General features: G+C 37.7%; 2 protein-coding genes across 2 annotated transcripts in view; one reads left to right on the top strand and one right to left on the bottom strand.

Moving 5' to 3' along the window:
* Positions 1 to 16,434, bottom strand: part of LOC129717457 (CAD protein) — a 107,199-nt gene that overhangs the window by 62,349 nt on the left and 28,416 nt on the right. The window lies entirely within an intron of this gene.
* On the top strand, positions 3,983 to 8,738 carry LOC129717458 (uncharacterized). The gene is made up of 2 exons (XM_055667358.1): positions 3,983 to 6,787; positions 6,842 to 8,738. Exons 1-2 carry the CDS (start codon positions 4,189 to 4,191, stop codon positions 8,689 to 8,691), a joined length of 4,449 nt encoding a protein of 1,482 aa, XP_055523333.1. The 5' UTR covers positions 3,983 to 4,188; the 3' UTR covers positions 8,692 to 8,738.

The following is a 16,434-nucleotide window of genomic DNA, read 5'->3' as shown; positions in this document are numbered from 1 at the left end:
GTACCCACAACTCTCCTTTCTCGCTTTTAAAGACATCAGTTTATATAGAATAGGTGTACAAAATTTTGTTACATTCCATAAGTAATATCAGTCATTGTAAATTTCCATCTAACAGTTGTTAGCTTACTGTTCTCAAGCTTTAAGTCATTATTTCAAATGATAGGGTAGGGAACATATTCTAAGCAGCCTTAAGAACCGCCTGTGTATTCAGACGAAATACTCGAAATGTGTTGGGTGAAACTCAAACTGTAGTATATCAATCTGTTCTCTATCGTTTTCTATGTCAGAACTTGTTTTCAGATTGTAAAACTAAGTTAGCAAACTTTAACAATCATCAATCAAAGTTACCAATCGAGGTACACTATTCCAATCACCCCGAACCTACTTTAAGCAGTTTCCATCTGTTTTGCAGGCGTTTTTTTCAGCACCCGAAGTAGCTCCTGAATGGCTGCAATACAGGTCGATTTGTTTCGAATGGTGATTTTTGTGTGATTTCTTTGTGAATAACAGTTTTTCTTATATTCGTAAGACAGCTAGACAATCAAAGTTTTCGTTTCCATCATTGAAATTGTCGATATTGATCAAAATGCAGGAGTTTGAGGCCTGTTTTCTTCGACTGATTAAAATAGGTGCTACTGCTTAAGCCGTTCCCTACCCTACCATAGCTAGACAACATACTCTATGTAAACAATGCAAGTGTTTGGGTGTATACTGATATAATTCTGTCGAGAATGTAAATTCCGTAAACTGTACCGTTTATTATAGCTTGGCACAATTTCACCCCAAAAGGGCTCGAAAAGTGTACAGTTTGGAAAAACATTATTTTCATTCAACACATTGGAGACAACATCCTAACGTACCAACTGAGCAGTAAGTTGATGTGATCTCTTGATCGGGTTGGTTTCCCAGGGACATTTTTGGCAAACGTTATTTGCGCATGTTTTTCAGAGATGGTCGGGTTTTCAAACCCGCAACCCGAGCCCGACCCGTACCCGACGAGTTCGGGTCGGGTTCGGGTTTGAAAATTTTTGAAAGTGTCGGGTACGGGTCGGGTTCGGGTTTTGTGAAAAAAATATTTTCGGGTTCGGGTCGGGTTCGGGTTTGAAAATGTCGGTTTTAAGTCGGGTTTGGGTATGAAAACCCGAAACCCGACTATAAAATCTATAAAATCTCGGGTTCGGGTCGGGTACGGGTTTGAAAAACATCAAACCCGACCATCTCTAATGTATTTCATCCTGTATTTTGAAACATTATTCAAGTGGAACAGTTCACTGATATTATCTATATTTCATTTGAAGTTGTGAATAAATATGTCAAGTTTCATGAGGTATTCAATTTGAGGTATTAGGATCTAGAAATCTTAAGCAATTTAACATACAAACATTTCCCGTTTTGGCTCAATCACACTCCCGTGGCTTAATCTCACCCCAGCAGACAGTATTATTTTTTGTTATTTTACCAACTATGTAAACCATATTAAGATCAAAATGAGGTGTATTTACAATATCTGGATTGCTCCAGATTATTGTATATCGGATAATTTTAGGCATATAGAAGTATGTCATTCAATTAACTATACTAAAGTTGTTTTTCTGTGGTACAATCTACGTTGCCAGTGATACTGCCGGTTGCTAGTTCAATTTATATGTGATGGGACAAAATATGCGAGTACTTTTGAAATGTACCCGCATATTTCGTCCCATATTGTTTTTTTTTCGAATTATGTAACGTAAAACCAATTTCATCCATGGTTTTTTGTTCTCAACGTTGAACTTATCGTGCCATGAAACTATTCTGGTCATTGGTTTTGGATGTAAATACTTAAAATAGCTGGAAATCAGAAAATTCACGGATAATATGAAATCGTCGTTCTCTCAACATGTTGATTTTCATTATGGGACAGTTATCCGGGTACCGGCAGAATTGCTCCCATGAAAACACTGTCCTTATCAGGGCTAACAAATCTGCAATTGAATAGTAAATGATTTTTCCCTTTATGAATGCATATTGAAGTGGAAATCAGGATAACAGCATAACACACTGGTTCTCCCATAGGCCAAAAATTGAAAAGAATTTTTTTTTGTTTTCTATTTATTATTGATTTAATGGATCGGTTATGAACCTAAGAATGCAGATAAGATGTTTTTGTTGGCCTATTTTATGAACAGTTCACTTTTGAGCACGAGATAAATGAAAGTGTTTGACACTTGCAAAATTAGTTTAAGCAGTACGTGTTTTTTTGCATTATGTATATATCTGCTTTAAAACAAATTCAATTGCTTCATCTGTTTATTTTCATCATGAACTTTCAGAAACAGGAATGTTTTGCTATTGCGGTGAAAGACTCAGAACTCAGGAAAGACTTGTTTAAGGTTCCGTTTGCATATATTTGCATCTAAGTCGATGGTAAGCGGCTAAAGATGCTTACTTCTTAGTTTGAATTTTATGCTTTTCACATAGTTTCTTAGAAGGGTTGAGGAACATTCAGCTCAAATTTACAAATTTGTTCTCTCTCTGGAATTTTGATATTTGGTGTTGAAATACGGGAGGTTTCTGAGACAATATCAAATTTGTTCGAGGCTTTTCCAATGGTAGAATAGTCAAACTTTGATCGCTTTGAGGGATCACTTAACGAAACCCGATTGAGCTTAAATTTTGCATATGAACTTTTTTCGAGAAGGCAAGACTTTTGAAAATTGGCTCATTTTACAATTCATTGGTCAAAATTTTCCCTATATTCTATTGGCACCCTATTACATATGCATGATAATGGAAATAAAAGAAAATTGAAACAAGTTGGATGATAACAGTCCCAAAAAAGTTTGCGGTAGTCAAAAAACATCTGATTCTGTCGATTTCAGAAGTTTTCAAGAACAATATTGTACAAAAATGATTTATGACCGCCCTTGCCATACGATTCGAACCACTGTACATCACTGGGAATGGAACAAACACTAACATTTCACTTTTAGTTCTTGCACAAATCCTCTTGAGAGAATATTAAATCTTCAATCATTTATTCGTTCTGTCCTAAAAAGGACAATTTGTTATTCAAATTTAAACTGGTTATGATGCTGATCGCATCTGTGTGCTACTTCGACAGTGGAAAAAAGGCACTCTGACAACACAGTAGGAAGCTCACAATTGAGTTTAGTCGGCTGCAGATTTTGATTGCCAGGATCCAGAATTCTCTGCATATGAGTGGATGCATAGATTATTTTTCAATCGGTTGCTGTAAAAACGAAGGAAATCTGAACTTCCCGAGAGACGTAGCTCTACGTCAAAACTTTAGAGAAACTTTTGATGTAATTTATCAGTTGATATTGTTGAACTCAATGAGCTATAACTCATGTAGTAACCTAAAAGAAGAAATCCTTACGCTGCAATGATTCAACTTCTCTAATTTTTCGTCAACCTTGCGGTCATGGCTTTGCATACAACCCTTCGTTCGATGTTGTGACCAATAACTTTGTTGGAGCAATCTTCAACTCTATTTTCGAACGACTTAAAGCCAATTAAACAACGCTCTTTATCAGGGCTACCGATGTTTTTCGTAAAAACAGCGAGAGTTGAAAGTGAATTATTTCTGAAATTTCCCGCTTCAGACTATCCAACAGATTAACTTCAATCCGAGTGTATTCCCTAACCTATTGCAAGAGATACGTTGACATTGAACAAGCTGCCCAATGTGGATTAGGTAGACTGAAGTGCCTCGTAGGTATTCTTCAGAAGACGAGCTTTACTTTAATGCTGTAGGTAGTCAAAGATGAATATTTGCATAAGAAAAATCACGTCTTGCCTTTCCGCACAGTTGTAGGTACAATCACCAAAAGGTGGTGTATTTTTCTCAGTGCAGCAGGCATAAGCAGAACGCAAACTGACAGCATAAAAAAGCATGTGTGTGAGTGAAATCGTTTGACGGCTGGATAAGCAGATTGAGATGTATGTGATGATTGGAGAATCAGTATTAAATCAGCTTTTACGTTAAGATGTAGTTTTTGGAAGGTCGTTAGCTAACCAATCGATAAAAGTAATTTGACGATCGAACAGCAATAACAAGAATGTTAGTTTTTGGTCCCATTGTGTTTCATGAATGTTGAATAGTGCTTTGTAGCGCAGAAAGTTCTCCAATGAAAGTTGTTTTTTTCCACATTCTTATGCGTTCAGTGAGTTAACCTAATAAGTAAAATGGTCGTCATAGAGGAAGTTCAGTGCAACTCTGAACGTTGCGAAGTTTTCGGAGAGGTGGAAATTAACACGACTGCTGACTTGCTTTCATCCAAAATGACGATTTCGGAAGGTGAATTGTGTGAAGATGTGGAAGAAAATCCTGAAAACGAATCTTTAAGTGAAACAAAAGACGATGAACCTTCGATAGTGACAGTACCTAATGTTGCGAAACCCAGCAGGTTAGAAGAAGAGTGCGGAGCTTCAATTCAGTGTCTTGATTTGATGGGAATCTTTCGCGATCACAATAGTGGAGAGTACATCAAGAAGAAGTACCCGACAAAAAAGAGAATCGATCAGTTGGCCTTCTCCGCACGGCTTTGCCATGCCGATTTGGACGTTAAACTGCACAACGAAGGCTGTCTGATGACGGCGGATGATAATTTTGTGGCCAAGGTACGAATTGATCATCCACAATTGATTGCTCAGGCTGCTGATTTTTTGGAAGCAAAGCGAAATATGCTTCTTAAGCTACGAATTTTGAAAGTCCTGCAGGACGATTTGGCAACCGAACGGGAAAGATGCCAGACTTCAGTTGTGAGGACAATTCAGAAGGTCTTACAGCAAACGCTGGAGCATGGAAACAGTTCGGAGAATATTCAATTGTGTCAATTTATCAGCACCCATTGCGACAGTTTGGACTTTATTCAGTTTTGCGAAGCAATAACCTCAACCGAATTGATTAGTACAGAGTTGCGTACCGCGGCAGCGTCATTTTTAGAGGCCGAATCTCGCAGAACAGCAAGAGATAAGAGTTTAGCTCTTTTTGGTCATCATCATGCGGTAACACCTAGTGCAGAATTAATCGTTGAATTGCGGAGCATTATGGATGAAAATATTACAGCCTACAGGAAGCAATTACTGGAAATGACACCTATCTGTTTAAAAGAGTTTTTCGACAATTGCAGCAACGATCGAATTATCCACGTTCATAGAAAAGATGTCGCTTTATTCTTCGAAATCACAAGGGATTTAGATGAAAAATTATTCCAAAAGCCGCTGAATGACCTTGCCGTTCGTTGGATTGATTCTGTGGAAAAGTTAACGAAGCTGGATCCAGTTAAGGAGCTACTCAATACAAATTTTTATCTTTTGGCAAAAAGTTTGCAAGAGCTAATCATTGAAATCAGTGACATAACTGACCACAAACCGGAAGATATTCTCACTAGTGACAGCGTTGGGTGGCATTCGATCGAAAAGATTACCTGGAAGTCGGAGAATTCGTTCACAAAATGTTTGGAGCGGGAATATTTCTTCATCATAAAGCTGCTGAAGCATTTCGATTTGAATTACGATAGTGATAAGCAATCCTTCGAATATGCTGTCGAACTGTTTGAGGAACGGAAACATCATTTAACTTGGAGCCAACTCGTGAGGTCTTTGAAACCAATTTCAGACAATGAGAGGGAAAAAATATCGGACGAAAAGTACATTTGGTACTGTCTACTGAGTGACGTTCTTTTTCATACTCTGCCAGAGAAATTTGAAATTGAGTGCTTCGAAGCCATCTTCGAGGGTTACGTGGATTTTATGATTAAAGCAGGTCCCGATCAGATGGAAATGCTTCGTGTTATTACTCACAGTACAGTTCGTTTTATGGTAAAAACTATGACCTTCCTGGAACAAAAAGATTGCTTCACAATTGATCACCAGATTTTGCAAAAACAACTACATTTCATCAACGCTAAGTCCGTTCAACCTACACTCACTCCAAGCAGCTTCCAAAGTTTGGTAAACGAATTCAACGGATACTGGAAACTTAGAGAAGATATTTTAAGCGAATTTCCCTCCAAAATCTGTTTCCCGGAGATGGAATCACTGAAGAAGACCGTGCTGGAAACTGTTTCGCTAGCGTTTGACAAAACTAGCGCCACAGAAGTCTTGGCATCCTTCCTAAAATCCTTTTGTGAGCTATTAGTGGATTTAAACAAAGTTCAATTCGATTTGTACATCAAAGCTTTTCCCGGTGTTAGCATGACTATGTTAGAGGACTTGAAACTGATTGAAGTAATCAACAACAAATGGGCAAAAACAGAGCATAAAAGCTATCGAGTCGTTGAGAGAGAAAAGTTCACCAAAACAGTGTCATTACTTCTTGAGAGCGTTCCACACCCAAAGCATTATGTGATTGAAGTTCTACTAACTATGCTGTCGTACGTTAGAACCCAACTAACGAAAGTTCAGTGGAAATCCGGTGATAAACTGTCAGAAACGGAGCAAATCTGTACGGCTAAAGAGCTGCTTGATGTGGTGAAAAAGTCTTGCTTGAATTTCAAATCACAACCGGATTATAAGTCATTCGATTTTTTCCTGGATGAGAGGATCAAACCTCTAGCGAATGCCGTTGATAACAGTAACTCGCATGAAGAATTCACAAATCAACTCGAGGGAACCAGAAACCCATACTTAAGATTCATACGCGTGCAGCACGAAATGGACATCGATCAAACGCTGGAGTTGTTCGACGAATTGAACGACGAGGTCGAGCTGGAAATTCTACGTTCTGCATACCAAATATATGACGAAACTTTTCATCAACTAATTGAGGATTCTCACAATGGTAAAGTAGTGTTATGATATGTTGACTCCTAAATTTTAACAGTTTTTCTCTTAGTTTCAGAATACACCTCGGAAGCATCTCGGATTGCTAACAAAGTTTTGGAAATGAAGTTCGAAAAGTCCTTCAAAACCTGGACTCAGGACGAAAAACGTGAAGAGATACCAAAACTCCTAGCAGGGCTGGCAGTTGTTTGGTCTATTCTAGAATCGAAGGATGTTTCAACCACTGGAAAATTTCTCACTCCTCACTGTACTCAGATTGTTTGCATACTCAGACTGCTGAGTGTGGATCAACCGACCGAAGGCGTTCTGAATCATCTGGCACAAGTTCTAAGTGGACAGGGTAAATCACTGGTCTTAGCTCTGACAGCTGCTTTGTTGGCGTTGACCGGTCACGAACCTCGGATAGCTTGCGAAAATGAATTCCTGGTGTTGAGGAATGAACAAAACTTCCAGCAGTTCTACGCCCTGTTTAATGTTGAAGATTACATTGTTTACGGTACAGTCCAAACGATTGCCGATGATGTAATTGATCGTACGGAAATAGGAAAGTTATTCACGCAGTTGCTGGTGGGTGCAAACCAGCAAGAACAGAAAACTTCGTTCTTTTATGACATGCGTAACTTCGTTCTTCTAATCGATGATCTGCATTGGTTCAATCAACCATCGCATGATGTCGAAGTAGTTGCTATGCTACCGGGCTTGGATTTAATACAGGAAAAAATATGGGAGTTTGTATCGCTGCGAAAGTGCAACGGAAAAGTGGAAAACATGGTAAACGCAGTCTATTCCTACATCGGTTCGAAGCGAATGAAGAAAGGGAAAGCCTTCCAGGATTTCATTGAGAACGACCAGCAGTTTAGGCTTATGGTTCACGATGATGAAGTACAAGTCAAACGCTACAATATCGATCAACTGTTTGAGGAACATCTGAGAAAGATGATCCAATGTGCTATTGAAGTTTTCCGATATCCAGAGGAGGAGGATTTCAAACTCAGTCCCGAAGGTACCATACTTCGCCGATATTTCCATAAAAAATACGCAAGTGAAAATTATTCCAGTTACTACAACGTTTTCAACTACCTTCGGCTGTGCAAATCTGGTCGCACAACGAAAGAAGACAACGAAATCAACTACGGCTATTTTCTTCTGCCATGCGGCTCACTTTCACGAACAAAACTGCTGAGAAGATATTCGCTAATTCTGGGTGTTTCCAGTACACTATCAGCCAGTACAAGCTCAATCGCGAATTTACTTAACATCAACCAAACGTCGATAATGCCGACGCACTTGGGAGTCTCGAATCTTCGCTTCGACCAGTCACGAGACTTTCGCATGTTGGTCGATGGTCCGCGATGGATGACGGCAATCTTCAAACGCGTTAAGGCCGTACTAGCGGAAAACCGATCCGTGCTTATCTGCTTTGATGGCGAGACTGAGCTGATGGCTTTTCACAACGAATACTTCGGTCGGTTGAGAAATATGAACGTGCTGACAGAGGATACCACTCTGGGACTGAGGAATCGGTATATTGAAGAAGCGGGCATTGCTGGAACCATTACGTTAACTACATCCGGTGTGGTACGAGGTATTGACTTCAAGTCGAGTGACGTGATAGAAAATTACGGAGGCTTGCACGTTATTCAGACGTTTTTCTCGCATGATCCTGTCGAAGAAGCGGTTATCAAAGGAATAACTGCTCGAATTGACAACAACGGCAGCTACGAGTTGATTGTTTGTCGGAATCATCTGTTTTTGTGTTTTCTCACCGGTGTTGAATCTTACGCTAGTTTAGATGCGGTTAGGCAGGGTTTAGCTTTGAAAGAACAGGAGAATTTTTCGAGTAGATTATCCGAAGCACAACTTAAGCATCAAACTGCCATGAAATATTTGAATGCACTTTAAATAGTTTAGTATCTATTGAATAGAGTTGAATAAAAGTTTTATAAAAAGACTTTTGATTGATTGTATTATTTTTACAGGGGAAATCTGTGCCTCTTGCTGATGAAGAAGATCGTTGAAAGTTCAGAAATTTTTAAACAAAATCACTCCCCCTTATCCATTCTCGTGATTATTTTCCTACCTAATCGTTCCAAACCTTCTGCACTTTGTTCATCTGCATTTTTTTTTCTAATTTGTATACCTAACTCAGGTATTGGAATGCAGGTTTAAAAAACATTAAAAATACCTCAAGAAATTCGCTCGAAGGCAAAAGATCAGTTCGTAGGCGTCGAGAATTACAACAGATAGATCCAGGGGTATTTTCCCCGACTTTTTTCCGCATGATTTCAACAGGGTGGCCACTCAATACCCGAAACTAAATTCCCTGGTTCGTTCAAATATTTTTTAAACAATATTTTTGTTTTCCACAATTTAGGAATTAAAACAGCGGATTAATATAATAATGATAATTTCATGAATTATTATTTAACATTGATACAATAGAAAGACAAACAAGAGAAATATTCGAAAACTAGCTGACCCGGCAGACTTTGTCCCACCTATTTTTCTTTTATTTAATTTTGAACATTCACGATTCTACATGTTTGCATTTGTGATTTTAATTTAGTTACTGGAAAGAAACAGTTTTTTTGCTCACACAAAAAAGAAACAGTTTTTCAAGTTCACGCATAAAAGAAACAGTTTTAAAATTGTTCAGGTGGAAGACGACCTTTTCGAAAATAAATGAACAATATATCAATATATATCACATATATCACAGGACGTGTGAAAAGCATAAAAATTCTAAATTGATTCTTAACACTTCCAAAGATTGACTTTGCGATTTTTTAATAGTCATTTCAAATCCAAACATGACGTTTAAACTCAAAAGTCAAATCGTTTTCGGAATGAGAACATCCTCACCTTTGAATTTGCCTTCAAGTATCGTCGATTGTACTACATTGCACAATGGTCCAGAAACCGTATTTAGGGGGAAATTTGGGTCTAGAGCTCTATAGCAACATTTTAGAGAAAAACTTTTTTCTACAAAGTTGTTACATATGATAAAGCGCTCATTGAAAAATTATCAAAAATTAGAGTGAGCAACATTTTCGATGCAATCAAGTATTTAACTTTTTTATCTTTGTAGATAGAAGAAAAATTTGTTCTACAATGTTATAGCTCCATTAATTTTAAGTAACTTTGTAAAATAAAGTTTTTCTCTATCTTTAAAAACAACCGATTTATATTAAAAAACATATTTTAAGCTCTTTCTTTTTTATTTCAAGTTTCATCTCAAACTTGTCTTTGAACGACTTTTAGAGCTTTTTAGGAGAAACAATTTGCAATGCTGACATCGTAAATATCTCAATTTTACTCAAAGTTATTAATATTTTTCATCAAAAAATATGCGTTTTTCATTTGTATGTCATTCATTTTGGGGCAAACATAAATCTCTCATTTTGAAGGGCATATTTGACTCTATAAATGGAGGAACTTTTAGAGATATGTTATTTTTTAAATTTGAGTAAATTCAATTAAAAAACAAGACGTAAATTTCAATAATTTTATACATTATGCATAAAAAAGCACCCAGATTAATTTTTTGGTATTTTTTCTTATAAGTAGACGTAATTACCTTTAATTTGACCCAAAAAGATCGAAAATCGATCAACTGGTTCAAAAGTTATGAGTTTTTTAAAATTAAATACATCGAACACAGTCGTTTTTTATGGTCACCCTATTTCGAAGTTGGTCACGCAAAGTGCTTCAATTGTGCTCAAAATCGCAGAGATGCATCTATGTTGAAAATAATCAAACCCGTATTGTTTCGTTGGGTTGTTAAGGGGACCAGCTCCGAAATAGGGTGACCATAAAAAACGGCTATAGTCGATGTATTTTATTTAAAAAAAAAAAACATAACTTTTGAACCAGTTGATCGATTTTCGATCTTTCTGGGTCAAATTAAAGGTAATTACGTCTAGTTATAAGGAAGATGGATTGGTAATATCATTCGCATTAGCGACGATCCGGTTGTTTGCGTCGGTAAATGCAAATCTCAGTTCCACAGAGTTTGCACGCCCCTTACGAAAATAGCAGCGAAAGTCGTTAATGATAATGATAATATTGTGTTTAAATGTGTTTCGTGTTTATCAGCCTGTGATGACGGTGGGGAAGATGATGTTTTGAGTGAGTTGACAAAGATGAGAGGTGCCTTATCATTGGTCTCTCAGTCGCTCACAAATAATCAAAACAAAATTGAAACCCAGATAAATGTTGCTGTTTCTAACGCGATCGAGACTATTTTGAAATCTGTCAGCGATTCTCTTCGTGAGAGTCAGGTAAACATTGAGACCAGTGTTGCCAGAAAGCGATCGCAATGATTCTTTCAAATGGTGGTTGCTTGTAGGCGTAATTCGGCTACTCCACGTCGTGCTTTCACAGTGATATACTACAATGATTCTTGGTGATTTCAAGTATCAGATGCTAATGCACCATGCTACAATTTCCGTAAGCATTATTGATACCTATTTGCTCCGGCAAGCAAACAATTGAACGCAATCTCACGTTCATTTGGTTTCATAATTTTGTATCACTGGCGATAATATCTCAAAGCTTCTCGCGATAATGTTAAATGCAAGTGAACTTGGATACAATAAATACTGTCGTGTTTGAATCATTCAGTCTCCTTCTATGGTATTTGGAACTCTTAGAAGCGATAAACAATCAGCAGCGTTTCTATGGAAAACTTGTACGCGAGTGGAAATAGTTGAACGATAACTGATAAATCAAAGAACACATTTGCATGAAATATTGCTAGTGAGTGAACTTTTCCATGCTTGATCACAGTGCATAACTTTTAATGGTATTGAGGAAAACTCCGCGCGAGTTATTGCAAATAAATTTAACAGTTATTTCGTTGAAAGTGTTCAATCGAGCAATCAAAGTATTGATGTGGTCAATGAACCTGACGAGATAATACAGCCGATCCATAATAACTGTAGATTTGATGGTTTTCATCCTATTACTTTTGCAGAGTTGACAGATATTTGTTTCTCTTTGAAGAGATCGGCTGGTATCGACAATGTCAACGCAAAAGTAATACAAGATTGCTTTCATATAATTGGACACGACCTGCTGGACCTTGTTAACGAATCTTTACAAACAGGGCACGTGCCTGAAGTTTGGACGGAATCTCTTGTGGTTCCTATCCCCAAAATTACTGGGACGGATAAAGCCGAAGAGTTCCGCCCCATTAATATACTGCACACATTAGAGAATATTTTGGAGCTAATTGTTAAAGGCCAGCTAGTGCATTATTTAAACAGTAATGATTTGCTGATCCCAGAACAATCAGGTTATCGAGAGGGACACTCTTGTGAGTCTGCATTGAATTTGGTGTTAGCAAAATGGAAAGAGAAAATCGAGGCTAAAGAAACTATTTTTGCGGTGTTTCTGGATCTAAAACGCGCTTTTGAAACAATTTCTAGGCCCTTATTGTTGCAAACATTGAAGCGCTTTGGTGTAGTAGGGACAGCATATAAATGGTTTGAAAGCTATTTGTGTGCTAGAACTCAGAAGACTCGTTTTTATGATTCTGAATCAGTTTCCATTGCTAATACACTGGGTGTACCGCAAGGAAGTGTTTTAGGGCCTATTTTGTTTATAATTTATATTAATGACATGAAGCGAGTTTTACGGTTTTGTGATGTAAATTTATTTGCTGACGATACTGTTCTGTTCATTGCGGCTAAAAATCCAAATGATGTTGAAACACTTTTAAACCAAGATTTACATTATCTGGCGAATTGGTTAAATTTTAAACAATTTAAGCTAAACATTAGCGAAACTAAATATTTGATTATTTCTTCGGCCAACTCCAGACCAGACGTAAATATTGCAATTAATGGTGAGAAGATTGATCGCGTGAATGAGTTAAAATATCTTGGAGTAATCATTGATGACAAGTTAACTTTCAAGTCTCACATTGACAACGTCATCAGAAAATGGCTAAAAAATATGGTATTCCGTGCCGTTTAAAAAATGAATCGACTGTTAGTAGTAAAATTTTGTTGTATAAGTCAATCATTTCACCACATATAGACTTTTGCTCATCCATCTTATTCCTTGCAAATAATACACAAATATTGAGATTACAGCGGTTACAAAATAAAGTAATGCGATTAATATTAAGATGTAATAGATACACTTCTTCGAGTTTCATGCTGGACGTGCAGCAACAATGGCGGAGTTTAAAAGGCTTTGTATTTCACACATAAAATCTGTTTTGTAGACAGATTTCAACGAATTTTTTGTAAATTAATAAAGAAGATTGTAATATTTAAGTATTTTTTTTTTTCAAAATTTATCTGGTACACTAAGTTATTATGTTCATTGATGATGATGGATTTTTGTTTGAATATAGCTTATAATAATAAATAGTAGAGTTAAAAAAAAATGAGTTGACTACACATGTTTGAGCCACGCGCGCGTAGACTGACAAAGACAATCTAGATACTGAGTACATCAGGGTTAAACCCCTGAAATTGAAACAAAACGCATATCGGGTAGATAAGTTGCTTTTTTGGTTTGTAATATTATATATATTTTCATCAAGATTTTTAATATTTATCTGTTATCACGATTTAGAACAAAGGGTTGGGAGAAAAAACTGAAAAGGCTTGGGTTTGCCTGTGGACTGTAAAGCTCGTTATCGAGAACTATAGTATCATAGGATCTCTCTCGTAGTTTTGGATCGTTATCCAGAACCAATTCTGATTAGTTAAAGCTCCTAAATGTTAGGTTCGATTCCTAACCTAATCCGGATAATTTTCGGGTTGGAAACATTTTGGATGAGCCTTGGATCAATGATGTTATTGGAAAATCGTTTTTTTTTTAATTTTCAAATTATTGGTATTCTTTTGAAGGGTTAAATAATATCTTTCTTAGATAAATCGACCAGCTCAAACCGATGTAGGGGTATGAGGTGGGACCATCATCATCATCATCATCATATGGTCTGGGGACTGTTTGCGATTAATCGCTTCTTGGTGCCCCCGCGAGCCTGCAGACGCAAACCGCCGCAAACGTGCTGGTGTCCGTTTGGTCTCCTCCTTCTCCGCAGCCGCAGCTTTCTTTTCGAGCTCGGCATGCTCCTTTTTCGCAGCATCAACGGAGGACCGAAGCATGTAGAGGGCCTGCTTGAAGTACTTCGTTGTATTGCTGCGACTTTTCGCAAACTCGATTATAGCCTCGAGCTGCTCAGACAGGGCTACTCCGAGGGTAGCATTTCCCGCTGTGTTCCGACCGCCTTTATCAACAGAGGACCAGGCACCGCGATATCTTGCGCCGATCCGGTAGGCGTACTGCCTTTGCCATCTTCGCAGGCGTCCTTCACTGCATCCGTTTCCACCTTTGTCGGCGGAGTCCTCTGGATGCCTCCTCGTGCAAATGGATTTTTCAATCCATCTGCGCACATTTGTAGATTTTCATTAGTGAGGCCGTGGCTAAGGGTGGCCGCCATAGCGCCTTATGAGCAATTATGACACCCCTGACCGGCGCAAATCAGGAAAGGATATCTGATCCCCCCCCCCTGCCCGGTTCCCACCGGGGGCAATGGATTTGAATCGTACTGGAAGGCCTGGCAGGTTTTACGAGACGGAGACCCTTGCACCGGTTGTTATCTCACCGTTTCAGGCCGTTGTCACACGACCTTACTAAGAGAGCTCGGCGCAGGTGCCAACCCAGAATCGTGGTACGAAAACGAAGTCCGACTCTCATCATATAGCGTTGCGACCAGTAACCGTGATTGGGAACTTACTGGCGTCAATCCCAATGGGCGAATTAGTGCATTTCCTTTAAGGGGTGTTAGAAGACCCTATTTGATGATAAAACCTTCTACGCATATGATCAGATTTCAACTACTACAGAGTTATTAATTTTTTTATTTTTCGATTATGTTTGCCTTTAACGAGGTCTATCACAAGAAGTGTGACAGCTAGCTCATTTCTGTTGATTTCGTTGGAAAACTGAGAAAATATCGTAATCAATAGTGTCTTAAAAACGCCCAACTAGAAAAAATAAGAAGCACTTAGAAAGGAATAAACGTGAAATCAAATGTTTTTTGAGAACTAAACTGCAATTTTCTCTCTAAAATGTGCGATAAACATGGATTTTGTTGTTAACTAAATTAAACATTGAAATCCACTCTACAAGTTGTTTTTTGACACCAAGCATCTAGCTCTATTAGTTTGGCTGCTATTTAAAAAAACTTTTTGACGTAGGACTACGTCTAACCGCACTATATCGAGATACATTCTGCGGAAACTAAAACCAAAGTGTAACGTTGGAATGAAAGATTTCAAACGGTAATGCTGATGTAACCACATGCTGGATTACAATAATCAATATGTCGTTGGATTGATAAAATGATGGACAATTTTGTGATTCCTCAGTTATCATTATCATTTTATTGTTTATCAGTGAAAATTAAATAAAAGTTTCAAGGTCGAATTTTCACGAACAATGTACCAATCACATGCGAGCGCCCCTGGCACAGACTTCATAAATAGACACCAACTGGTTGCTGTGATATCCCGTATATCAGTGGCAAAAAAAAAAAATCTATGAGCCTAGACTCTATTGATGTCTTGAAGGTGAAGCTTTTTCGGAAAGTTCGTAACCACCTACACTATCAGACAGTTTAACGTTCTGCTGTCAGAATGATATTAAAACTGATGTCTTGATGGAAAACAATCTGGCACAGGCAACAGTACTGCACCGAGCAATGTATGGATAGAGCGCTGGTCACTCGTCGTCTATCAGTACAGTAGAACTCGATATCCATTTGTGTGCAGCCAAGCCAAGTTTAGACTACATTGCCGTTGTCGACGCACAGTGGGGTGTGTTGGGTTAACGCGTAGGTATCGTTTGGCGATCTGGAATACAATCGAATTGCCGTTTAAATTGTCTTCTTTTTCTTCTTGTTTCGTATATGTAGTAGCAAATATCAGAATTCAATATGATTATTCGCAAAATACGCTGCGCCACCGGGGACAGCAAAATTCTGTACGTGTCGGTAGAGGCAGATAGCAGGGTATATAAATTAGGTTCATTGTACAGATAAAATGCGTTGTTTGTTTTTAAACTCTGCATTCTGTTTTTCTCATGTCCATTTTAAATTTTCTGTGAATAACATTTTTGTTCAAAAACTGTAATTTTTTATCGTTATTTTTTCCACGAACTTGTAATTGCAGGAAAATTTTACAACAAAATTTTACAACAATGTTTAAGAAATGTTTAAAACGAGCTCAAATCAAACAGAGCCTCAAAGGGAAATATAAAACTATTGTAGTCCTACGTCAACTATGCGGTCGTATCACGGATACCACCCTCCTACTATTTTTACAAATTATTTTAAAATAAACAAAGCTATAACATTGTAGAACAAGTTTTTCTTCTATCTCCAAAGTTAAAAATGTTAGATACTTGATTTCATCCAAAATTTAAGTCACCCTTATTTTTGATAATTTTCCAACAAGCATTTAATCATATGTAACAACTTTGTAGAAGAAAGTTTTTCTGTAAAATATTGCTATAGAGCTCTAGACCCAAATTTCCCCTTTAAATTTGAATTTTGAACCATTGTGCACATCCATAGAACTTTTTGTTTCAGATTTTCAAGATCTGTTGTTTTGATGTTAAATA

The sequence above is a fragment of the Wyeomyia smithii genome, chromosome 1, assembly GCF_029784165.1.
Source record: "Wyeomyia smithii strain HCP4-BCI-WySm-NY-G18 chromosome 1, ASM2978416v1, whole genome shotgun sequence".
Taxonomy (NCBI): Eukaryota; Metazoa; Arthropoda; class Insecta; order Diptera; family Culicidae; genus Wyeomyia; species Wyeomyia smithii.
Note: the sequence above shows the minus strand (reverse complement) of the source record. Positions and strands in the feature narration are given on the sequence as shown.

Excerpts from the sequence above, each read along its gene's own strand:
- LOC129717458 (XM_055667358.1), top strand. The coding sequence starts at position 4,189 with ATGGTCGTCATAGAGGAAGTTCAGTGCAACTCTGAACGTTGCGAAGTT. Across the intron at positions 6,788-6,841 it reads AATTGAGGATTCTCACAATG|TTTCAGAATACACCTCGGAA; the intron begins GTAAAGTAGTGT and ends TTTTTCTCTTAG.